The following is a 25633-nucleotide window of genomic DNA, read 5'->3' as shown; positions in this document are numbered from 1 at the left end:
GGAAAAGGGTGTCTGTCAAATGCCATAAATGTAAATGTAGAGAATTTTGAACATCTGAGTGTTTTTCCAACTCCAGCACACCAAGGTGTATACAGGAAGGTGTGTTAATTAGCTGATTAGTTGAATTAGGTGTGTTGTCATTCATTCATTTTATAACCGTCTTATCCTTATCACAGTCTTCACAGCTCCTGGTTCATCCCAAAGTTTTATATGGAGTTTCTCCCTCCTTATAGGACTTTACAGGTTTATATTTCTTATCAAACTGTTCCTTTAAATAATCTATCACATCTGAGAGGAAGACAGGAAGCAAGCACAATGCAAGGAAGTGCCGGAATCCAGACCTGAACCAGAGATGATATGATGACGTGATTTTTGTGCAACCAAAGATAAATAGCCACACATGGACAAACACGAAAACAGCCATAAATAGCTCGGATTCGGAGCAGCAGGACATTACAGTACAAAAACAACGTGCATCTGCTTACTTCCTGGAAATGACTCATCACAATAATTATCATTTGGCAGTAGAGAGGAGGAAAGAAAAAGACAGAGATGCTGATTTGCTTTTCAAAGAATCATTTAATTGGATTTAATTTAATATAATTTAATTGAATTGAAGTAAGAAAGAGTGATATGGATCAAAGTCAGTGATCTGTACAAAGAGGCAGCATCCTGCACAGTAAGTGCAATGGAAAGATGAATGACAGACAACGATCTTTACTTCAATGAGGGACACAGTGATGCCTCTCAGGTCCCATCCCGCCAGATTCAACTGGAAAACATTCAGCCTTATCGTGTGCAATCATTTATTCTAATATTTATGCTTCACTGGTAAGTTGGAACTGGGGATCTGATTGAAGGAGGTGTAGAGGAGGTGATCGAGCTAAAACAAACAGCTACGAGATACTGCAGTTAATATACATGATAAAAACAACAGATTTTCTACACGAAGCCGCACCGGTCTGACACGCTCCTGAGTTTTTGTCAGACAGAACGCGGCTGAAACGGTGGCTGTGTTGTACATGGTGGAGTTTGTGCTTGTGTGTGGAGTCCTGAGTGTCACCGAGCAGCACGTCAGCTCCCTCTGAACATCCCCAACTCCACCTGCGCATGATATTCAATCTGAAATTAGCTGCAAGTCAGCCCTAGTCTAAAAAAAAAAAAAAATACAGATAAGATAATATTAACAGGTCTGATAACACGTGATGATTTCATGATTCGGGTGAAGACAATGTGAAGTCCTAAGTAGATCAACGTTTCCAGGTTTCCAGCTCGCTGATGTGAACCTAAGTGCCTTCCAGATGAGGGCGCATGGCGAGAACGCGGCTCCATGGCCCACACAGACTCCAGATGGCAAAGGGGGGATCGAAGTGAGGCTCGTCCCACCATCAGGAGAACAGCAGGAGCAATCATGAGAAAAAGTCTGGAACAGAAATGGACACACAACTAAGCCAATGGGTATCAGATGTACATTTATAAATTCGATGCTGAAAGAGTTTTTCTTTAATGATTTTCTGATTTGTTTGTTTTTAAAAGAGAGTGCTAGTCTCTGGTATTCCACCAGGGGGCATTATACTCAGAGCCATGCATAAAGCTTTTTTAACCAGTTGAAATCTGATGCCTTTCTTTCCAAAAAAAAAACAAAACAACTAAGTTAGCAGTTTCACAGCAAATATGTTTACACCATATCTGAGTTGCCCTACGCTATTTGGCTGAAAGTAAGTGCACCTCTTATCATCACACCCATACATAGTTCTTCAAATTTGGAAGCACAGAACTGTACAAGACATCTTCGTATGTTGTAGAATTACAATTTCCCTTCGCTGGAACTGAACAGTGTTTGGGTCTGTGAGTTATTCCAGTAGCATGTTGTTATTCTGTAGCATGACAATGTCCCTGTGCACAAAGCAAAGCTCCATGAAGACATTTAGTTTGAGTAGAAGAATTTGGGTGTCTTGCACAGAGCCCTGACTCTGACCCTACTGATCAACTTCAGGATGAACTGGAACAGACCACCAGTGTCTGATCTCACTAATGTCTGATCGTCAGTTTCTGATCTCCCACAGCCATGCTCCAACATTTTGCGGTGTATGTAGCTGCTTTTACATCACTCTCACCATGACGCCACTTCCTTGTTCGACTCGTCCTTTTCCTGAGCGCTGGATCTCCTGAGCTTGCCTTCATCGTCTGTACACATTAAACAGCATTAGGAACAGAGCTCAGATCAAGGACTATTTCATTCTGAAATGAGGGGAAGCGAAGCTGGTGCTTGCCTGCTGGAAGTCCCTCTACATCCTCCAGAAGGTTGGCAGTGGAGGCTGCAGTGGCGAGTCTGACACCATGGTTATGGAATATACAGGAAGCACCAGATGTGCTGAAAGCAGTTTTTTGGGGACCTGCAGCCTACAGACTATATTTGATTCGATTTTATTATTTAATGATGTGCTTTTTGGACTTGTGTGTATTTTTAAACCCTCAGCTCTACTGTCTATCCTTCACTACCTTTTGTTTGACTTGTGATCATGTTTCTCTGTTTGTTCTCAACTACTTTATTTAAGCTCTGAATGTATTTTTACAGCTGTCTATAATCCATTCCGTCCTTGTCTTTCTCCTTCATCACTTCCTTCTTCCGTCGTTTCTATCCTTGCCCAAGACTTTTTCCAGTGAAATGTTTGTTAGCTAAATAGCTAAGGAAATCAGTAATGATGCTAACGAGATGCAGAGTGAGAAGGAAGACGGACGGGGCAAAGGTTATGCTCGGCATTGCAGGAGGATACGACTGATGCTTGAGGAGAGCCCTCTTTTTGGTCTTCCTCCGACGAGTTTTTTCAGAGAAAGATTTGGCGATTTCGAAAAGCTTCTTCCTTGTAGCTGTAAAACATGACAGAAAGAACAAGCCGCATTGTTGGCTAGAAGCAGTTGGGTTAAAACATATTTTTTGAGCACAGCAATTTTAATTCTCCTTTCAGAAACATCCAGAACATTGTGCACATGTTTTAAGTCTTCTGATTATATTTGAGAAATAATACCTTTCATTTTAACATAGTTTTTTTTTTCCTAGAATGCATAATACAATAGTAAATAGTAATTTTCATTTTATTTCATCTCCTAAAGGGCAATAAAATGCTTCGTATGGAGAAAACAAAGGTGCTCCTGGCTTTTCAGGGTTGTGTAAGTCATTGTTTATGGTTGTGTACAATGCTGCTGATGCTGCTGACGGCTCTGAGGAGACAGAAGAAGAGTCTGATGCGGTCCATTAATAAATGTAGCTGTTTGATTACATTCGGCTAGGCGTCACCGTCATTTGCAATTCAATACAGCGAGACAAATTAGCAGACTGTGAGCAGACAAAGAAGGAGCCAGGTGTGTGTGTGTGTGTGTTATAGACACAGTAATCAAGCTATAGGAATTACAGTAGCACGCTTTCTCTAGATTCAGAAACTAAAGTCAATTAAATGTGTAATAAAAGGCTCTGCGGCCAAATGAACCAAAATAAGAATTAGTTATTTGTCTGGGTGTGTGTGTGTGTTGTGTGTGTGTGTGTGTGTGTGTGTTGCCTTACATTTGCCCATGTGCTTGAGTTTGTCACGGAACAAGGCATCATCTGAGATGGAGGTGCAGGCTTCCTCAGAGCCTGACGCGTTGTGATCACCTGCAGAATCACACACACACACACATATATGTATTAGTAGGATAACTAATTAAAACTGTCTGTACAATCAGACCTGATATTGTACCTGGAAGCTGTTGGCATCAATCCAAACCCGCCCCACTATTACACTCCAGAATTAATCATAATAAATAAACACACACACACACACACACACACACACACACAGGTCTGAGATCAGCAGAGTTCAGGAGGTGCAGTGGAGCTGATGAATGTACCTTCAGTGGAACTCTCCATGCAAGCGGATGAATGAGAGCGCTGGGGTTTCAGAGACTCAAACCTCTGACGATCTACAACATAAAGAGCCAGCGTGAGATGACGGTGTGGGAGGGGGAGGGGCAATCAAGTGATGGAGTGATCATGTCTCAACAGGTGCAGCTCTTATACTGAGACCCTGGGAGCAGGAGGCAGGAAGGGCACATGAAGGAGCGAGCTGAGGAACATGACACGGTGGATATCATCACCTTCACGCAGCCAGCAGCAGAGTAGAAACATCGCGTGAGTGAAGGTGCACTAAAATCTCAGGATTATCAGAAACAAAAGAAAGCATGAAATAGTGAGGAGGATGAAAAACAGGTGCTTTGGGTGGTCAGGATGTGAAACAGTGAGTCTGTGCTACTGCAGAAAACATAATATAAATAAATAAATGAATGAATTAATTAAAAATAAAAAGAAATAAATAAACAAACAGTAACAAGCCTGGGGGCAGAAGGGGTGATGTGATGTGGCACAATGTGCAAGCCAAGTGCCCCTAATTCTGTGTAGTGCAATCTGCTCTGTGTTACTGCAAATATTCCACAGAGACAATGTCAACAATTCTGTTATCTATTAAGTCAAGTTGTTGTCTTTATTTGTCATATATATATATAACTGCAGAGTGAAATTCTTTCTTCACATATCCCATCCTTGGGGGTTGGGGTCAGAGCGCAGGGTCAGTCATGATACAGCGCCCCTGGAGCAGGGTGGGCTGGGGGTCTTGCTCAAGGGCCCAACAATGGCAGCTTGGCGGTGCTGGGGATTGAGCCCCAATCTTCCAGTCAATGACCCAGGGCCTTAACCACTTATCTATCTATCTATCTATCTATCTATCTATCTATCTATCTATCTATCTATCTATCTATCTATCTATCTATCTATCTATCTATCTATCTATCTATCTATCTATCTATCCATCCATCCATCCATCCATCCCTCCCTCCCTCCCTCCCTCCCTCCCTCCCTCTCTCTCTCTCTCTCTCTATATCGCTCTCTTCATGTCTCTTTCTCTCTCTCTTCATGTCTCTCTCTCTCCCTCCCTCTCTGTGTCACTCCATTTCTCTCTCTCTCTCTCTCTCTCCCTCCCTCTCTGTGTCACTCCATTTCTCTCTCTCTCTCTCTCTCTCTCTCTCTCTCTCTCTCTCTCCCTCTCGGTATCACTCCATTTCTCTCTCTCTCTCTCTCTCTCTCTCTTCATGTTTCTCTCTCTCTCCCTCTCGGTAGCACTCCATTTCTCTCTCTCTCTCTCTCTCTCTCTCTCTCTCTCTCTCTCTCTTCATGTTTCTCTCTCTCTCCCTCTCGTAGCACTCCATTTCTCTCTCTCTCTCTCTGTGTGTGTGTGTGTGTGTTTATATTGTGGTTGGATGTCTCTACAAGGACAGGAATATCTGACAGTTGTGAACTTGTAGAGACATTTGCCTGGTTTCCACAAGGAAAATTGCTTTTTTAAATTTTCTTTTTCTTTTTGTCTTTTAAATAAAGTAATAGAGTAATAGAACATTTCCTTTTTGTCACAGTGAAGTTTTAGAGTTAGATAACGTATTCACATTCATAACTGTGTTAGTAGAAGCTCATTTCTCTAATAAAGATAGTAAGTGTGTGTTTGTGTGTGTGTATGTGTGTATGTGTGTGTGTGTGTGTGTGTGTGTGTGTGTGTGTCTCCACCTCTCTCCAGAGCAATGAGGAAGTCACGGTTGCGCTGCAGCTCCCTCATGAACTCTTCGTTCTGCAGAAAAAGAGCGATGCGCTCGTCCTCCAGGTACTGCTTCAGCTTCCTGTCCTGCTCCGAGGCCGAGTACTGCGTCAGAGAGGACAGCGAGGACGATGACGACGAGGAAGGCTGGGACAGGCTGCTCTGAGAACGCTTTCAATGGGGAAGACAGGAATAAATCAGCAATGACAAGCACACCTTCAGGATCAGTGTGTCATTTAATAAGGAGACCATGTTGGAGAAAATCTGGGTGTCGGGGTATACACTCCGTCTGAACAGGCTGCAGTATAAAATGTTTAAAATGACTCTTTCGGATGTTTTTTTTCCCTTTACTGCAGTGTAAGAGTCTCATTTTTCATTAATGTCATACAAAAATACACAAATGTCAAATTTGTTTCGTTTAGCTCTTCCCACTTACATAGACACATTTGCATAATATGCAAGGTGTCCTTTTTTTCCCCTTTAAGCTTCTCTTAGACTGTTTATCTGAATCACTCCACATTTGGCAGGTTTTATCAAAAGAACCTTAAGAGAAAATATTATTAAAAGATTTGTGCTATGACAAAGAACACAGAATAACAAAAGGGGAATTTCTTATAATCTTTGGTGTTTACGAATAATTAAAGATAAAAGTTATGTATCCTTAAAACTGCATTGCTTTAAAATCCAAAATGGCTTTAGAGACATTGCAATATCTTATGCTATGAAGGAAATGAAACTACAATTGAATGTAAACTCATTGAAGGCACATCGACTCAATCCCCCGAGCTGCTGACTTGATCATTCTCATACCCACATGGCAGCCGTCTCCTGCGTGTGAGCGATTAGAAAAGTTCCCCATCCATTATCACTTGAGCACAAAGCTCCATAAATCTACCTGCAGACTGTCGAGCTGCTGGGGCAGAATCCTCAGGAAGTCATCAGGGAGGTTGCCTAGTAACGGAGGGTTCCAGTTCCTGTAGCTGCCGACTTGACGATGCCCGGTTGGAGGATTGGCGTCAAACCTAGTGTGTAAAATAAATAAATAAATCATGGCCACTCCTTAAGACAAGGCGATTTTGTCTGATCATCTAATCACGCTCTTCCAGGCTTGCTGTGTTTGTGTCTGTGTTTGTGTTTGTGTTTGTGAGGATTAAGGTTTTGATTTGGTGTCCAGAATGAAAATGAAGGGTATCTTGTGAAGCTGCAGTGACGTGAGATGTGCAGCAGGTGGAGAAATAAGCAGATAAAATGCCTCGTGAAGATGAACCAACCAACAAGCAAACAATTAATCATACTCTCCTAGAAAAAACAGGTTCTTTAATAAGGGCTTTATTGGGAGGCTCTGTTAATGACAGAGAAACCTTCAAGGTCTTCTAGAACCAAGAAAAGGTCTACATGAGGTTCACACGTCGTCAGATCAACCACACGGTTCTCCTCTTGCCTGGGTGGCGGAAACGGTGGCACGTCAGCCGGGTGCTTCCTGTCATATATGTGCATCTCGTAGGAGGGTGGAGAGTAAACAGGTGGGGGCTCTTCATCCGAGCTGTCCGGCTCTAAAGTCCTTTCCAAGATCTGCGGAAGAGAAAACAATCACACGCATGAGCAAGACAGACACACTATCAGTTCTCTTTTATTTAGAAAAAAAAAACATTCTTCAAATGTTCTTTTAAGGTTCCCTGGGTAACGAAGGGAATCTCTGCTCCTGAGAAAAAGTGAAATGTCTTTTTGTACCCTTAGACAAGCAACAAAGCCTTAAAGAGTAAATAAATAATGCTGAGACAGAATGTTGCATTTTCCTTAATTTTCTGCGTGAAAACACTTTATGGATACTAAAATAAATGATGACTATTTGCTTGAAACAAATTATTTAAAGTATTTTAAAAAATGTTTATATTATTATTATTATTATTATTATTATTATTATTATTATTATTATTATTATTATTATTATTAATTAACATTTTTTCAAATTTCTTTATTTTATTTTAATTTTGTAATGTTTTTACATTTTTTAAATTTTAAAATCTGATTTTCAGCTAAATCTCAGCTGAGTTAAATAAGATGGTTAACTAAAAATAAACGCTGCACATCGACTGGGGCACAAACGTTTTTGCTCGCTGAGTGAGGTGTAATGAAAGGTGTAATGTTTAGGATTTGTGTTTTAAAAAAGTTAAAGGATATGATAAAGAACATGATGTGCTGTACTTCAATAGGTTGCTGTGGCATAAGAGGAATAAAACACCTAATTATTCTGCTATTATAGGAAAATAAACACCTCTGTAGGAGTAATAATGCCCTTTTCGTTTTTCTTTTCATTCCTGATGTACACATTTTTGCTTCCCAATGCAATTTTTAAAGTGTTGCCTATTTTCATTAAAGTGATAATATTCACTCTTTCTTCCTCTCTTGGGTCTACATCTACAGGGAGGCAGCATGGATCCTCTCCTAAAACCATAACAACAGAAAATCAAAATCTTTCCTGTGCAGCATCTGGAGCTTTCCTTTGATCTCGGCACAAAGCCGCGCTTGAGGATCGATCGCTGATATCGACATAATGCATTTTTAATAGAAAACCTCCCACGTCTATATAAACGCCCGTGCGTTTTCATTTTCCCAGAGTCCATCAAAGCAGGCAGGTCACTGGACGTGTGAAGTGCAGCTGGATCAGAGCTGCTCCTGAGGGCATGTCTGCTCCGGTTGATGATGTTTAAGGAGATCAGCGTGGTGGAGAAGGGAACGGATCTTGTCTTGAGCCTTCAAAGCTCTGTGCACGATCTTCAGGACCTTGCCGAGCAAACTGGGTCAAGCAGTTCTCTTCACTGAGACACACACACACACACACACACACACACAGATATATACACACTCCTGCCCCAGGCATCAGAGCGTCAGAGCATCAGGGCTGCTAGTTATTCAGGGCAGCGGCTCCACAGCTGCATGCTGCAGACACAAAGGAGAAACGCTGCTGGCTGCCTGTGCGTCCGATCGGGTTTTTTACTGACTTAATCTCACTCAAAACGTCAGGAGCCAAAGCCAGACCGAAAAAAGATGCTGCACTGAAATTTCTACATATTCAGACAGATTTTTGGATGCTCTTCAGTAGCTGCTGTAGTTCCAAGAACTTCGGAGAAACCAAAAGGCAGAAGTTTCACTTTTTCACAGGAACTGCTTTGTAAAATGATGTGATATAAGATGATGTTTTTTTGTACAAGAAAATTGTATAAACGCATAAAAATATGAACATGAAAGACACGTAATAATCCGAAAACATCAGAAACCATTAGCGATAATTAAGAAAGGAAACACAAAGACACTAACAAGAAGTGAAGCTGAGAGACTGAGACTTCAGCAGGAGATGTGAAGTACTTTCCAAAGCTGAACTCTTGAATCTGATTGGTCCGAAAGCTCTTCTAACAAAAGCCCTGAGAACATTCCAGGCATAAGACAAATCACCTTCATGTACATTCTTTCCTGCAAGGAGATGTTGATTTAGATGTTGATTTTTGTCTTAATTCTTAGAATTAAAGCTGTAATTTAAACATTCCTACCAAAGAGAGGAGATTTATGGATTTATATATTTTCGTGGTTTCTCAGTGACATGACAAGCTGTATAAGAGAAAGAAAAAAGAGACACTGATGAGGGATTTGTTTGTAGCTGCTCTAACATGACTGAGAGCAGAAACATGAGGATTTAAAAACTACAGGACTTGCTGCTGGAGGAAATGATCAGCTTTGAGGTGATAAAAATCTAATCCGTGATTCTTCATGTAGAACAGAATTTTGCTAGAATTAATAAAGTCTGTAAAATGGCAGCATTTTGAAGTGCACTGCACTTAGTGAGATTCGTCGTCTTTGTCCTCTTACCTCTGGGGGAATGCTGTCCTCTGAGTCAGAGCTGTCGTCTGAGTGTCCGTCCAAACTCATCTGCAGGAGCTGGTCGATGGTGGAGTCCACAGCCCCGTTGTTGGCCCTCAGGACACATTCAATTACCTCATGGTCCATGCTCGGAAACATGGTCTTGAAGTCGTCCATGGCCTGGTTGAACTCCAGCCGTCGGACATGCTACAGTAAAAAAAAAATGTTTTAAAAAATTAGGATCTTTTAGAATGTTTGAGCATATCGAGTCAAATGAGTCTCAGCAGCACCTGTCGAGAAGACTTGCTGTTATTGAGCTCGGATCCTCCATTGCTGCTAGCCCTGGAGCTGTGACTGCCGTTGCTACTGGCACTACGCCGGAACAGGCTGGTCATCATCTACGGCTGTCAGACTGTGCCTTCAGGAGCTCCGCCCACTCTCCCAGTGACCACACCTCTAGAGCTGCTCCCACCCCTGACCACGCCTCCGTTATCCTGTCATGGCACTCGCACGGTGGGACAGCAGGACACCGGGAGACCACAGCATGGACCGTGTTTGTGTCTGCTGCTGCCTTCTGACCCCAGCAGCATCCACACACTGTTTAAACGCGTTAGTGTCAACGGTGACCTTCTCAGACTGGAGTCAGGAGGTTAACACTGAGTCAGCTGGTCACCCAGGGCATTTCCTGATGATCTGCAACACAAGACAGCATGAGGAGAAATAATAATAATAATAATAATAATAATAATAATAATAATAATAATAATAATAATAATAATAATAATGAATCTACATAACAATAATGACTTTTCTTACATAATAAACAAACATTTTGTATTTAAAAATGAACAAAAAATTGATATATAGTCAATAATTGACCACACGTCTAGAGAGGACACTTCAAAATGTCTACAAATTGCTAAAATAACTCTATATTTTGTACTTTTGTAAATTCTTACATCAAGAAATATTACCATAAATAAAGCAACTATAAATATAAAAAGTACAGTGTGGAAAAAAAAAACTGCAATGAGGTAGGAATAATGTTTGTCGTTGCCATGGTAACAGTAACTTTCTGCTGGCTGGCATTACACCACTTAGAAGTGACGTATCAAATTTAATGAGCGTTAAATGACTTGAATGTTTAACATTCTGTAGGAGATTTGACAGCTTTCCAGTAGATTTGCTCTGAACAGCTCCTACATTTGGCATCAGTCAGCCTACTTGACGTTAATATATTTTTGAAATTCTGCGAGAATCCTGGGATCTTGGGAGGTTTTCCTGATGCTGGGTAGATACCTTTGAAAATGTGGGTTGAGATTCCTGGATTTATTTATTTATTTATTTATTTGTATGAGGCTCCGGCTCATGCTGGAACGCTGTGACGGATTTGGGTCAAACCAAAATTCCACCATCACACAACCTCGAATGAAAGTAATCTCACAGAGCAGGGTGATCAGGACGGATTGTCTAGGTAACAGTACAGAAAATCAGTGCAATCCGACTGCCTGGATGTGGCTACAAAAGGCTGGACTCGTGGCTCACGGGCAGCAGGAAGTGAAGGAGGAAATGGACGAGTATGGGCATACATGTGAGACATAAAGCAGACACATTCTGAGCTGCGTGAGGCATTCTGCAGGAGGGGAGCCCTCTTCAGCGCAATCTCTGTCTGTCCTGATTACGTCTCCAGCCATCCCTGTTTCCTGTTTCCATAGCAACGCTTGTATTTCTGAGTGGGAACGTGGCGTGGGTCGGCGCTAGGAGGAGGACGAAGAGGAAGAGGAAGAGGAGGTGCTCTCTGCCGGCTGCACTGTGACCTCAAAAAGCTGGCTGTTCTCTGTCTGCATCTTTAACTCGACTCTCGGTGCTGGATTTAACACGTCACTTCACAGCCCACACAGAGCAACCATAATCTCTGACCGTTTCGGACCGTTTCACACACAGAGATCAAACTGCTGAAAAGACTAAAAAAACCTCTCTGGAAAGTGGAAATGAAAATTATAGAGAGAGAGGTACAGCGGATGGAATCGAACTTGGAGACAAAATCTGAAAGTAGATTCCAAATCTACTGCTTCGAGAGCTGCATCTCACAGAAACTCTCCCAAATCTCTAGCAGATTTACACAGAGAGCAGAAGGAAAAGACTTGAAACTCACATCTAAATAGACGTCTAAAGGGTAAAATTTCATCATGAAAAATACGTGTCATTACAACACAAATTCCCAGTGACCTCAGTTACAGGTCTGTCTCAAGCTTCGTTCATTTTCATGTACATTTTCTAGCAATTTATTTAAAGGGGGTTCACATAGTGCATTTATAACACATTTATAACGCAATACTAGAACGTTTATTAACGAAATCCATACAAACATCGTCAGTTGGTCTTTCTGTGAAAGTAAGAAAAGAGATCAAGCCTCAAACATCATTACGAGGCGAATAATCAAGATTTCTATCCATATCTTACAGAATATTAGTAGGTTCTTACTAGCAGCACATTTAAAAAGATGTAGCAGGTATACACAGTGCTTCATAACCATCTTACAGATGTAAATTTCATCACCACTTTCATTTCATTTTTACTGGTTGTTTATTTCATAAAAACATTGCGCTGGGTCCGATAACCAATCAGTGACAAATTCTTCCCTTTGTGTAAATTAGAGTTAGTAAATGTGCGTAAACACAGTGCTTACTTTATGAGAGCAAATCCAAAACGTCATTTAGTAATGTAAATAAAAATGTGATGTAAAGTCCATCGTAGCACACAAAATATATTTATAAATAAAAAAAAAAGGTAGAAAAGTGTCAGGAAAAATGACAGAAATGATGTTTAGAAAAATCATGCACTGTATAAACGGCAAGAGAAATTAAACTGAGGAGTAACACAAAACAGGTGAACACAGTAGGATAATTAACCAGAGGCAGAGACAGAACCAAAAAACACAAGAACAAGAACAAGCAACAGAAGTCACTAATCACTAATCACAAAAATGACCAAGACTGGTATTTCTTTTTTTTTTAAAAAAAGCTTTGATTCTGCATATAGATATATTCTACATTATTAAGTGCACAAAAAACCATAACAATTAACCGGCTGAAGCCACACCCTCTAAAAATGGCCCAGTCAACGTAAATATACTTATAAAATAGAATATTTGACTGCCCTACCCTAACTGAACCTGGACATTTTCATACGAAGGTGGACACCTACTATTATATATCTTGATGCACTGAAAATGAACTGATCGATAAGGAACACCTCCAGCGTCCTGGGTTTGAGTCTCGCTCCCGTTTACTGTGTGTGGAGTTTGCATGTTCTCCCCGTGCTTGGTGGGTTTCCTCCGGGTGCTCCGGTTTCCTCTCACAGTCCAAAGACATGCTTCTAGGCTGATTGAAGTCTCTAAATTGCCCGTAGTGTGTGATTGCATGGGTGTGTGTGCCCTGCGATGGGTTGGCACTTTGTCCAGGGTGTATCCTGCCTTGATGCCCGATGACGCCTGAGATAGGCACAGGCTCCCCGTGACCCGAGAATAGATTGGATGGAATGGAATGGAAAATAATAATTATAATAACTACTTTTAATAATTAATAAATAAATTTATTTATTTATTTGGTGATTTCCCATCTGCTCATCGTATTTTTGGTTATTTATTCAAGTCACTGCTATTGTCAAGGGATGTCCAGTTCATTGTTTGTAATTTGTTTCAATGTATAAAAATAAAGTTAAAAAAAAAAAAACTTTGTAAAATCTGTCCTGTACGTGGTGGACACTTTTAGTTTAAACCATAAGCGAGTTTCATCTAAAACCATGTTTTAAACCCGTCTCTGAGGTATGGCAATGACAGTGTGTGAGGCTGAAAAGTACTAAAGTTCCTCTTTAATGAGGTACAGGGAGACACCAGCATCACGACTGCCCTAAAATCACACTCAAGCTTAAACATCCTCATAAAGAACAAAGTGTGGAGACGCTGCAAAAATAACTAGAGCGATCTAAACTTAGCAGCGCAATGTGATGAGCTCACTCGAATCTGCTGCAGGTAAAAAAAAAAAAGCCCTTTTGCTCAGGTCTCGCAGCTTTCATGCACTCGAGTCCATCGCTGTGAAGATTCAGAAGCTCCAAGGATCAAAGTCAGAAGTAAAATATTGCTAAGAAAAAACGCATCAATCGTATTCTTGTCTCTTTTAAGAAGCCTCTTAGCCGCAAAATAACAATTCCTGCCAGTATGTGAAAAGTAGAACAGGTGATTTTGTTCAGGTGGGAACTTTTTTTTAAACCATGCAGGAAGTTTAGCTAGTTATTCATCTCATCTGAAGACAATTTTATTAAATCTGTTTCGAAAAGATGGAACTCTGGCCGTCAGATCATAGATATATATGTTGCAGATTCATCTAAAGAAGAACATCAGTCCTGAAGCGATGTTCAGCCATTACACCGCACGTCGCCTTCAGGCTCCAGTCATATCACTAATGACTAGCCTGCAGCGGCGGCCATGAAAAACTGTTTTCATTCCGTTCTGAAGCTGCTACGGTTAACGGAAAGAGAAAGTCATTACAGAACAGATTTCTGGAACAGAAAATAAAACACACAGCGTCCACAGCTTTGATTCCATCGCTTGGGGCCAAAACACAACATGAAACAACAAGATTGTTTGCTAATGAAGCTTGACTGTCTGGAATCTTAGCCACGCCCCTGTTCTGTCCCCACTGACCCTTCAACGTTTACTCTCTGGCCATTGCACGATCGCTGTCCTCATTTTGTCTCGAAGAAAAAAAATCCAAGCTGAATGAGTTTCATATCAAACCGTCATCAGTGTCATTGAACCTCTACATTACCCATCAGCCCCAGCATATCACATGACCGTGTCACTACAGATCACACACACCTGTTTCACGTTATTCCCCTGTTTAACTTCTGGTTTCTGTGTGTATTCCTGTGTGTCACAGCAGAAGACACGACTCTATACAAACATTAAAGGCTTCTACTGGACGCTTCATACATGTGGAAACACTAAAAGATTCAATATAGAACCTGCTTTTTAATGCTTCAATCACAGAAACCCTACAGAGTTTTCTGTAACCAGTGAAAATGTTTTAGATAGAAATCCCTTTACTGGGTGATTTTATTTTTTTTATTGTTGCTTTGTCCTTTTACTGAAATTATTACAGCAGTGCGAATTAATATATTCATATTATCAACAGCTTAAATAAGTAAATAAATTTGTAACTAAATTAATAAATAATTTTTAATAGATGGTGTAATTTTTACACAAATTTCCCTCAAATTATGAAAAAAATTATACAAATGCACCTAAATAGAATAGAATAGAATAGAATATTATAACTATAGGAATGATTATTACTAATGCTAATTTAGTCATTTTAGTGTTAAAGCCTTCAAGATGCATATAAAGTCCTTAAATGTACAAACTGGCATTAAAACATTAACTAAATATTCACATCAGCCTTAAAGATCAACACGAGCGACAAAATGAAGCTCTTGCTCTTTCGTTTTAGGAGCCGATAAGAAAAACAGATTGTTGACCGTAACGTGGGAGAGCAGATTTCTGAACACAGCGCAGTAACTGGGCTGACGATGCCTCGATGGATCATTAACACAGTAGCCGAGAAGCTAACATCTTACAGGAATAACATGAAGCACCAACCGACAAACTGGCAGCAGAGTCACTCAGCAAATCACTAATATTTCAGTAAAAAGGTATTTACATGTGTCCTAGGGTTGCTTTAAGCCTAGATTTAATGAATCAGTGACAGCTTTCATCTGTCCGTCCGAGAAAAAAGTTACACGCTCTGATATTTTGTTAGACTGCCTTTAGCTTTAATTACGGCACGCATTCGCCATGGCATCATTTCGATAAGCTTCTGCAATGTCACAACATTTATTCCCTTCAAGAGTTGCATTAATTTTTCGCCAAGATCTTGTATTGATGATGGGAGAGACGGACCTCTGCGCAAAGTCTTCTCCAGCACATCCCAAAGATTCTCAGTGGGGTTAAGGTCTGGACGCTGTGGTGGCCAATCCATGTGTGAAAATGATGTCTCATGCTCCCTGAATCCCAACCCTCTTTCACAGTTTGAGCCCGATGAATCCTGGCATTGTCATCTTGGAATATGCCCGTGCCATCAGGGAAGAAAAAATCCATTGATGGAATAACCTGGTCATTCAGTGTCTTCAGGTAGTCATTCTTTGGGCACATAACGTTGCTGAACCTAGACCTGACCAACTGCAGCAACTCCAGATCATAGCACTGCCCCCACAGGCTTGTACAGTAGGCACTAGGCATGATGGGTGCAGCACTTCAACCACCTATCTTCTTACCCTGATGTGCCCATCACTCTGGAACAGGGTAAATCTGGACTCATCAGACCACATGACCTTCTTTCATTGCTCCAGAATCCAATCTTTATGCTCCCTAGCAAATTGAAGCCTTTTATTTCCGATTAGCCTCACTGATAAGTGGTTCTCTTAAGGCTACACAGCTTTTTAGTCCCAGTCCCTTGAGTTCCCTTCGTATTGTGCATGTGGAAATGCTCTTACTTTCTCTATTAACCATAGCCGTGAGTTCTACTGTTGTTTTTAACGATTTGATTTCACCAAACGTTTAAGTGATCACCAATCACGATTTTTTTTCCGTCCACATTTCTTCCTCGAAGATGATGGTTCCCCACTATCCTTCCAGTTTTTAATAATGCGTTGGACAGTTCTTAACCCAAGTTTAGTAGTTTCAGCAATCTTCTTGGTTGTTTTCTTTTTATTTTGCTTGATGCAGGCCAATATTTTGACCCGATTAACATCTTTTCCACGACCACAGGATGTGTCTTCCAACATGGCTGTTTAAGAAATGAGAAGCTACTCCTTGCATCAGTGAAGGTTAAATAACTTGTTGCCAGCTGAAACATAATCATCCATGCAGTAATTATCCAATGGGGGGCTCTTACCTATTTGCTTAGTTAAATCCAGGTGGTGACTTTTTTTTTGGACAGGCGGTGTACATTTCTATATAACAATGTAGTCTGAAAGTAATGGTTGTAGCGTGCATCACAGGATAAACACTGGATTTATGGTGCATTGTGGGTAATAAAATAGTGAATTATCTACTCATTAAATTTGGCACAACATTCGGCTGCAGACTGAACCGTGCACTCTGTAGTGAACAGGGAAGGAATTCAGTTGTTTTCTTGACGTCTTCATCATATCTCTGTTCCCAGCTCCTTGTGTTTACTGTCTTGTGTATCTTTTGATTAAGGATTTTACCATGCTGTTTGTCCCTCAGCTCTATAATGACCCCTGTGTACTGATTACTGGACTAATGAACGTGCTGTGAGTTATTCTCTCGTCTCCTGCACCTCACAGCTCTGACTGTTCTCTAATGCTTCGGATTTGGAACGAGGAAGCATCGAGTCCAAGCTTTACCAGCAACATGTTCAAGCCTTTACGCATTCATTCTCCCAGATTGGAAAATCAATAAATGTTACAGTCACCAGGGGAGCCTACAGGACCGGCTATGGCACACAGTCAACCTTCCTAAGAGCTCGTATTTCCTTTTTACAGGAAAAAATGCAATCTTTCTGTATCAGAATAGGATGTAAATGTGCTGTGCTGCAACATAGACAGCTAATGAAGGTGTAACGTGGTTTTAGAAGCTTAGGGCTGTAGATCAGGATTACGTCCACCTTAACGTCTCAATCGCTCCCTCGGCGCTTGGAGATTATTCTTCTGTTCTGTTCTGTTCATAAGGAGAAAGAAGGACGAAACAAGAACGCTGTTGAAATACAGCCAAGCTCCATTTTACCTGAAATCGAAGCGGTGAAAGTTCCCTCCTGCTCGTCTCTAAGCTGTGGCTAGAGCAGCAGCTGCCCAAAGGCTCCACTGTGCCATGAAGATAAATGATTCAATGCAAGTGACCTAACTGGAAAAAAGAGCCACTGCAGAGGATCAAACTGCCATGATTATGTCAACGAGCCCTTGGTGGACAAACTACCGGTCAGATTTCATGCAGCATGTCCTTGCAGTATGCAGTATTTCACATGAAAACCCACACATGGGCTGGAAACGGCCGGAAGATTTCAGCTCTCGTTATTAACAGAACATCAGCGGCTGGGTTTTAAACATCTGAATTTAATTCATATGAACATATGTACAGGATGGAGATAGTTACGTCACTCTCTATCCCTTTATAGAGCCTGATTACAGGCATGAGCTCCCTGAGAGGACGGATTTATGAATGACTTACAGTGTTGTACATGACAGACGTCATCCAGAGGTAATGCTCAAGCAGCTCAATCCAGCTCTATAAAACACGCAGCTCCATCTTGAGGAGTTGATTGGAGAGAGAATACGTGTGAATGTCCAATCTAATCTGAAGTAACGGTGCATACATAGGGCACTTGGAAAGGGGACCACCTTCAACAAACTTGTTGAAAGCAACAACAACAAAGAAAAACACTTGTTTTTAAAGCAAACACCTGAGGAACGCTTTAAAGACGAGTGGTCCAGAACACACATGTACACACTGTACAAGTTCTCACTAGGTCCCTTTACATGCAAACAAATAATCTGTTAGGAATGGGATTGATACCTTGATCGGATTGAGAAGGTAATATGAATTTTAGTTCGATCGGATTAATAGGGGTGGTACAGATCTGAAAAACTAGCAACATAAACGCTCAAATGTTCTCAGTCTGATTCAAGAAGACCTTATGCTCATGTTCATTTACATCTCACATCTGTGCAGAAGTTTAGCTCTGAACATATGTAACACACACATGGATGAAACAGCACTCTCAGGAATCTGTGGTCAGATTGAATTCATTCAAAATGTCTGCAAGTAAACACACCTACTGTGAAGGGTGATGGAGCAGGACTCAGTCGTATATCCCAGGCTGCTACAGATCAGCAGATCCCACCAGCGCTCAAATGAGAAGCTCTCTTATTTCGCTCAGGATACGAGCAGAAGCATGTGTTTGTTGTCCCGTGTGTGTTGTTTGCGTCCCAATTTCCTCAATTATGGCTCTGAGTTCTCAGTTCTCGCTCGTGCAAATGTAATCAGAGCTTAACGGCACTGTACATCACTATGGCAACCCCTCCGTCTGTCGGTCCAGATGCCTGTCTGATGCGTGCCGTTGACTCTCGGACTAATTGATTCATTAAGGATTATGGGTCCTCTGCTCAGGGACTGTGCATAAAAGAAGAGGATTTAGGGCAAAACTGATTTCAAATGCATGCTGCTGCACAACCCGAAAGCCTGAGGCAAGGCGGATTAATGCATGAATAGAGTAGCGCTGATGATGTACCTTGGAAAAAAGTTGGACCCAATCAAAAAGGCGATAAGGATGAGAGAAAGATCTGTCAGATTGCATGATATCACGTATTATCACATTAGCAGATCAATATCTTGACCAAATAGATCACAAAATACTTTATTGCTTTTACTTTATTTTAATGGCGGTAAAATAATCCAAACAGCAGCCGGGAACAAGCGAGAAATAAAGATTACAAAAAATTGGCAAGACTGCGTGTAAAATATCTGAGGATTCGACTTCACTTCACTACATTAAATGAAAGTGTAGAGAAAATGATTAGAACTCAGGTGAAGTGTAGTGTCCTACTGTATTGTAAGCAAATAAAAAACTTATCAGGTATCAAGTTATGGCTCCATCAACTTTTAAACACTCCAGATATCTCGATCCAGCAAAGGAATATTAATGGATCTGGCATGAGTTGAAGGTCTATATATTCAGTGAAGTTATGGCCGGTCACAAGCAGCACTTCATCGGTAGAAAGGAATAAATCTTTCATGTAAATCTTTCTCCTCAGCACTGAATGAAAGTGCCAGGCTGGCATGAATCACACAGCAGCTCTGCTATTAACAAACCAACGTAAACAAAATCCTATTAGTCTTCAAGGAAGACGTGACTGCCAAAATCAGACACGTCTCAGACTGGCAGAGTGAGAAGGCATAAAGACGAGATGGAGATCCAAGCGGCCAGATTGTAGAGTCTGACAGATTCAGTATGCGCTGCATCACCACACGGCCATCAGCCTAAAGCTGAACACAAGTCTGGATTAAGGGAACCCCTTTAACATCCATCTCTTCCCAATGCAATGCCTTAAATTTTTTAACTTTGTGGTTCAGTGACTGATGGATCATGGCATAAAATCTCTGGTTTCAGATAAAAACCCAACACAGATAGGAGCAGAGGCACATCTAGAAAGCTTGAAGTTTAACATTAGGCCTTAAAAGTAACTACAGCATGACACAATGAGGCATAACAACTCACATGCAAGCACAAAATACACATACGGCTAGTTTATGATTATAATATAATACACAACCTAGCACTGAGTCCCGTGCCTAGCTACGAAACCTAGATTTAATGCAAATTTACTGAGAATTTCATTGTTAGCAGTCAGTCGGAAACACACAAATATCACAAAACATATCGTCCAAGCAGAAGTCCAGCACACACGAGAGTCTGAACGACTTCCAGCGCAACAAACTCAATGCGACATTCACAACATAGCCAATCAGATTATACACACAGAGGGTTTTTTTGGTGAGTTGTTTATTTATCATATTTGGAAGGAGTCTGTAAGAGTCATCTGCAAAACTGGAACTTTATCTTTGACAAAAACTATTTTGCATTATTAACTTCAAAAGAGAAAAAGTTTACGGACGTTTATAGCTGCTATAAGGTAAATGATAACAGGAGCTGATTATTTTAAGCATCAATGTAGATGGAATTGGATAAAAAAGTTTATCATTTTTTTTGTTTCACTTTATTGATCTTATTCCATTTATGGGTCCAATCACCACGTCAACTCAGAAGTTCTTAGGCTCCAAAGCATATTATTTGAAAACTTTAAATAGTTTTTAAAGTTTATTTAAATAGAAATACTGTAAATCTATACTGAGGGATTTATTTTTTGTTTGATAAAAGAGGAATAATATATTTTATGTGGGTGGGACCAGTAGCCAGCTTTGTTACATGTCCCACGAGTGTTTTAAATAATTCTTACTTAAATTATTATTTGTTGAGACAGGAAGTGACATCCTCTGTGTGTGTGTGTGTGTGTGTGCTGCTGAAACACTTGACTTTAAAGAGAAAATTAAATTTCTTTGCTATTCAAAAGACGGATTAAGTCGCCATGTAGCTGTAGCTCCGGTTCAGATATTCAGCTTTAGCAGAAACAATAGTCTATTTTCCCGAGACGCACAGGAAACAAAATTAAATTCTTTCAAAGTGATTATGTCCTTCACTGAAAGAGGTGTGTGTCTGTTTTCTGCTGCTACAATGACTCTATTGTGATGGCAAAATTAGAAACGATGAGAACGTGCACATAGCCGAGCGTGCACTGGAACCGAAAGTTGTTAGCAGGCTGACCTCAGACAGGAGAATGCCCTTGTTTCTGACCTGCTTCAGACCGGAGAGAGAAAGGAAAGATGAGGAAGGAAACGAAAAGAAGAGAAGAGGGGGCAGAACGAGGACAGGGTGTTCTTCCAGGACTTTTTCCCCGTTCCCAGACGCTTTATCTTCGTGTGCTAGCAGCATGCAATTAGCGCTCATTGCTAAAAGCTAATAATGAGCAGCACGACATGCATAATGGAGATAATCTGGGTCACAGAGCGCAAGATTGCTTTCTAGCATAGCGAGTATGAGAACACACACATGTACAGAACCAGCCCACATAATTACAGACTCGAGAGTGGTTATATAGTACAGAGATTTCCTCTCAGAAACCTGGCTGGAAAGATTTCTCTCAGGTCTGCATGGAAGAGAGAAAGACACGACAAACCCTGTGGATCGCACTGTCTAAAGGGTCTGAGGAATGAGATACATTCAGTATGTGCTATACTGGAAATGTAGAACACTGACCCAAATATTTTCCCCGGTGTTGGGCTAATTTGGTTCTGGGGGGGTCTTATAAGCTACCTAGCAAAACTACCTGATGTTTCTGTTTTCATCTTTATAGATGTCTACTGTGAAAACTCATAAAACAAATGGCTTTTTCCATTTGTAATGGCTTTGCCCATTTATTGCTTTGCTCATTTATAGCATTGTCCATTTATGGTTTTGTCCATTTATGGTTTTGTCCATGTACAATTTAAGCTGTTCATTTTAATACGGTTTTAGTGATTAGTTTCAGTATTCATGCAATTATCCAATCAGCCAATCATGTGGAAGCAGTGCAATTAATAAAACAATTAAGATACAGATCGAGAGCTTCAGTTAATGTTCATAAGACACCATATATCAGATTCAGGCAAAAAATGTGAGCATCATGAGCACAGTTCAAGTTGAAAAACATGGCCTGGCCTTTTCAAAATCCTCAGTTGATCTTGTGCCCATTGAAGCCTCAGACTCCTGTTCCTATCTGACAAAACATGCCCTTCTGCTGTTGTATTCCATCCATGTTGTGTGTTCTGAGACGCTTTTCTGCACAGCCTGGCTGTACAAAGTGATTGTTTGAGTTAGAATCGCACTGAACCTGGCGCTCTCTGAATGAGAATTCAGTCGTACTTTAATATAATTGTGTATAAATGTAATCATGACTAATGCTGGGAAAAAATAACAACCAGGCAAAAATATCTTTGAATAAATAACTACATCCGGCATTGGGAACATCATCACAAATGAACACCATGGTAACCATGCAGCCTCCACATACCTCTGCTAACGCACATGTGCACAGCAATGTGACTAATTCCGGTGCACTTAAAAAAGAAATGGCAAGCATCAAGGAGGTTAGTGATAAGACAGGGCTCCATATTTGAGAGAGATTTAAATATTTGGATTAGGAATTAAACATGATTAAATGTGTGTATGGATGTGTTTAAAACACATCATGCAGAGAAACTGGGTTCAGTGGGACTTTTCAAGAAACAATCAGATGTTTCATGCAAGAAAGGACATTTCTATAGCAGTAGCAATCCCAGAATCCTTGTGGGCATGAGGCAAACAGGGTCATGGTTTGACGTTAAAACTCAACAGGAGGCCCAACTGAGAGCCACAACATGATGATAAAATCCATAACTCAAGTCATCATCTTTACTGGAACCCTGCGCTCTGATCTCATGTACCATAAAAACACAACTGAGTTCATTCCAGACACCCTCATGGACGTTAGAGGCTGTCCACCTCCAGCCGAGACACCTGTGGCATAGCGTGAGCAGCTTACAGATGAGTGTCAGCTCACCGAATATGATCCAGGCTGAGGAGGATCAATTAATCATGTGGGACAAGTGCAGTGAAATCATGCCTCCAGTAGCACTAAGGTGTGTGTGTGTGTGTGTGTGTGTGCAAAATGTGAGGAAAATATTCATCCTGGGTGAAATGGCTATATTTTTACACACGGTTTCCAAAAACAAGACTACAGTGATCTAAAAACAGAAAATACACAGATTAGGCATATCATTATAACCACTGGCCTAATATTGTGTTGGTCCCCCCGTTTGCTCCCAAAACAGCGCTGACCCATCATGCACTGTGTATTCTGACACCTTTCTATCAGAACCAGCATTAACTTCTTAAGCAATTTGAGCTACAGTCTGTTGGATCGGATCACACGGGCCAGCCTTCACTCCCCACGTGCATCACTGAGCCTTGGCCGCCCATGACCCTGTCGCCAGTTCACCACTGTCCCTTCCTTGGACCACTTCTGATAGATACTGACCACTGCAGACCGGGAACACCCCACAAGAGCTGCAGTTTTGGAGATGCTCTGATCCAGTCATCTAGCCATCACAATTTGGCCCTTGTCAAACTCGCTCAAATCCTTACTCTTGCCCATTTTTCCTGCTTTTAACACATCAACTTTGAGGGCAAAATGTTCACTTGCTGCCTAATATATCCCACCCACTAACAGGTGCCATGATGAGGAGATAATCAGTGTTACTCACTTCACCTGTCAGTGGTCATAATGTTATAGTGGATTGATATAAAAACCTTAAATCTGTAAAAATGTCTAGAAAAATGTTTTAATAATCCTATAATTGTTTACTGTCATTTTTTCAGTGGGGTGTTCTAGACAAGTTTGTCTATATTCAAGATGTTTTTACACTCGAGGAGACTTGATACCACCATTACTGAAACCTTTTTTGGGGAAAATATATTTAAAATATACAGGAAAATAATGTATAGATAAAACATGAATTAATCCACATCTTTAAAAAAACCCAGTTAAACTATAATGTAAAAAACTATAAACAGAAAATATCAAAAATTAGGTCTAAAAATTCCAATAAAGTATAAATGTAATGAAAATAAATAAACAAACAACCAAATAAAAGTTAATCAAACCCCGTCATCTGGAAAAGTAAAGCAAATAAACAGATTAAAAAAAAAAAAAAGTATAAATCACAGTCAAAAATACAGATCATACTGCTACTTAATGTAATTATTATACATTGAAAAATATTTAAAACTTTATGTTTATAGCTAAAATCCATCGTGGACCTCTTCAGAATAAAGACAGCAAGAACTTCAGAGGTGAATAATGACAATTCCCACATGAAACGCACACGTGTTCGGATGTTCAGAAACTTCTCACGTCTTTTGCTTCACTCGTTTTTTCAGGAGGGTTCACACATCATTAACTCTGATGAATCTACGTGTGTTTTCCGGAATTCACATGGGAAATTCACCTAGAGTGCCGTATACCTCATATTTTTTTAGAATGTATTCATTCATTTAAAAACAAATTAAAAAGATTTTCACAAGCTGGCATATAGGAAAATTGGGAAGATTTTTTGGTTAATTAATGGTACACAGTGGCTCTTAATCACCCACACCCACACTACCCCACCCCACCCCACAGGGACCTCTTTAACTATTTAATTAACAAATCTCAAAATTTCTCAGATCCTCAGCAAATCTGAGGCTCATCATTAAACCATTTTCAATAATATTTACTTCAGAGCTTTTTATGCTTGAAATGTCCTCCAACATTTTTCTGCTTGAGATAACATTAATAAAAATGTTAAATTCCCAGGATTTACATGTACAGTAAAGCAACAGTCTCTCTCTCTCTCATCCCCTCAGTCTTCAGGGTCAGATTTTATTATTATTGTTATTATTCAAACACATGGATTTAAACCCAAATCGCACAAAAAAATCAAACAGTAAACTAGAACACTCTTAAAAATAAAGCCACTACATGTCGCAGGTAAATATTAGGTATGATTTGCCGGCCTTATTTCCTTACATACGATACAGAACAAGCCATGACACTGTGGTTCCATCCCAAATAGCTCGTTTTTTGGATCGTCTAGTGCACTACGCAGGCTGCAGAATCCTTTCTAAGAAGTGCACTTTTGTGGGAAGGAAGCAGACGTTTGTGATCAAATCCGTCAGACTTGATCCACCAGTAGATTTTCATTAATCTAATGCATGAGGTTTAGAGAGCGTCAAGCACACATGCATCATGACCGCACCACAAAGTCGTGCTTACCAGGTGAAGCGCGCGCAATTCCGGTGCATCCTCATTTACAATGGAGAAGCAGCCCCCAGACAGAGCAGAGGAGATAAAAACACCGGGAAGACGCTTCCTCTTGCTTGAACACCCTGCTGTGTATGTGTGTGTGAGAGAGTGAGAGAGAGAGAGTGAGAGAGAGAGTGTTGGAGCGCAGGTTTGGTCAGGGCGGAGGAGGAGGACGAGGAGGAGGAGAAGATGCAGCACTATGCACACTAAGAGCTGGAGAGCATCCTAGCGGATACACGAGCTCAGTGCATCTCACGGCATATTTTAGTGTTTTCCCGCGCTTACACACCTGACCCACATCTCAGCATCCGGTCCTACGTAATAACACGCTGGGCATGTGATGACGTCATCGAAGGTGCATTTCACTCCGCTGTGCTCCGGGAACTGGACGTTTCATGCACATTCGCCCTCATTGCACGCGTGATATCATGTGAATAATGTGACGACGTGAAAAGGGATGGAATCTAATTACGCGTGAACATGAACGAGTCACGTAGGGGGAGAAGGGGCGGGGGTGGGTGGGGGGTAGAGGGGGTCGCGCGTGTGGATATAAATGAATCGCGTGGAATCTAATTACATGCCGTAATAAATGAATCACCTGGAATATAAGGACGTGATAATAAATGCGTCATGTGAACCAATATGGCATGTAATAAATGAATCGG

The 25633-nt window shown here is 40.8% G+C and overlaps 1 protein-coding gene across 5 annotated transcripts; it reads right to left on the bottom strand.

Moving 5' to 3' along the window:
- Positions 1 to 559: 559 nt before the first annotated feature.
- On the bottom strand, positions 560 to 25098 carry cuedc1a (CUE domain containing 1a). Of its 5 annotated transcripts, none has more exons than XM_058410974.1 (12): positions 24939 to 25098; positions 9764 to 10166; positions 9483 to 9680; positions 7060 to 7190; positions 6514 to 6640; positions 5591 to 5789; positions 3889 to 3960; positions 3563 to 3652; positions 2778 to 2871; positions 2274 to 2332; positions 2118 to 2187; positions 560 to 1423 (listed from the first exon to the last, which is right to left on the bottom strand). In XM_058410974.1, coding segments are annotated over exons 2-12 (1149 nt in total). In that variant the 5' UTR covers positions 9872 to 10166; positions 24939 to 25098; the 3' UTR covers positions 560 to 1422. The 5 variants fall into 5 exon arrangements, with proteins under 5 accessions (XP_058266957.1, XP_058266956.1, XP_058266958.1 ...); XM_058410973.1 differs by lacking the exon at positions 24939 to 25098 and adding an exon at positions 18326 to 18611; XM_058410975.1 differs by lacking the exon at positions 24939 to 25098 and adding an exon at positions 18330 to 18611.
- Between the last annotated feature and the right edge of the window lie 535 nt (positions 25099 to 25633).

Source organism: Hemibagrus wyckioides, linkage group LG16, assembly GCF_019097595.1.
Source record: "Hemibagrus wyckioides isolate EC202008001 linkage group LG16, SWU_Hwy_1.0, whole genome shotgun sequence".
NCBI classification, from domain to species: domain Eukaryota; kingdom Metazoa; phylum Chordata; class Actinopteri; order Siluriformes; family Bagridae; genus Hemibagrus; species Hemibagrus wyckioides.
Note: the sequence above shows the minus strand (reverse complement) of the source record. Positions and strands in the feature narration are given on the sequence as shown.

What these genes read in the sequence shown, in the direction of transcription:
- cuedc1a (XM_058410974.1), bottom strand. Translation starts at nt 9,871, where the DNA reads ATGATGACCAGCCTGTTCCGGCGTAGTGCCAGTAGCAACGGCAGTCAC. An exon ending in AGCAGCTCGACAGTCTGCAG is followed by an intron (nt 5,790 to 6,513) that starts GTAGATTTATGG and finishes CCCCATTGAAAG; the next exon opens with CGTTCTCAGAGCAGCCTGTC. An exon ending in ACTCAAGCACATGGGCAAAT is followed by an intron (nt 2,872 to 3,562) that starts GTAAGGCAACAC and finishes CATGTTTTACAG; the next exon opens with CTACAAGGAAGAAGCTTTTC.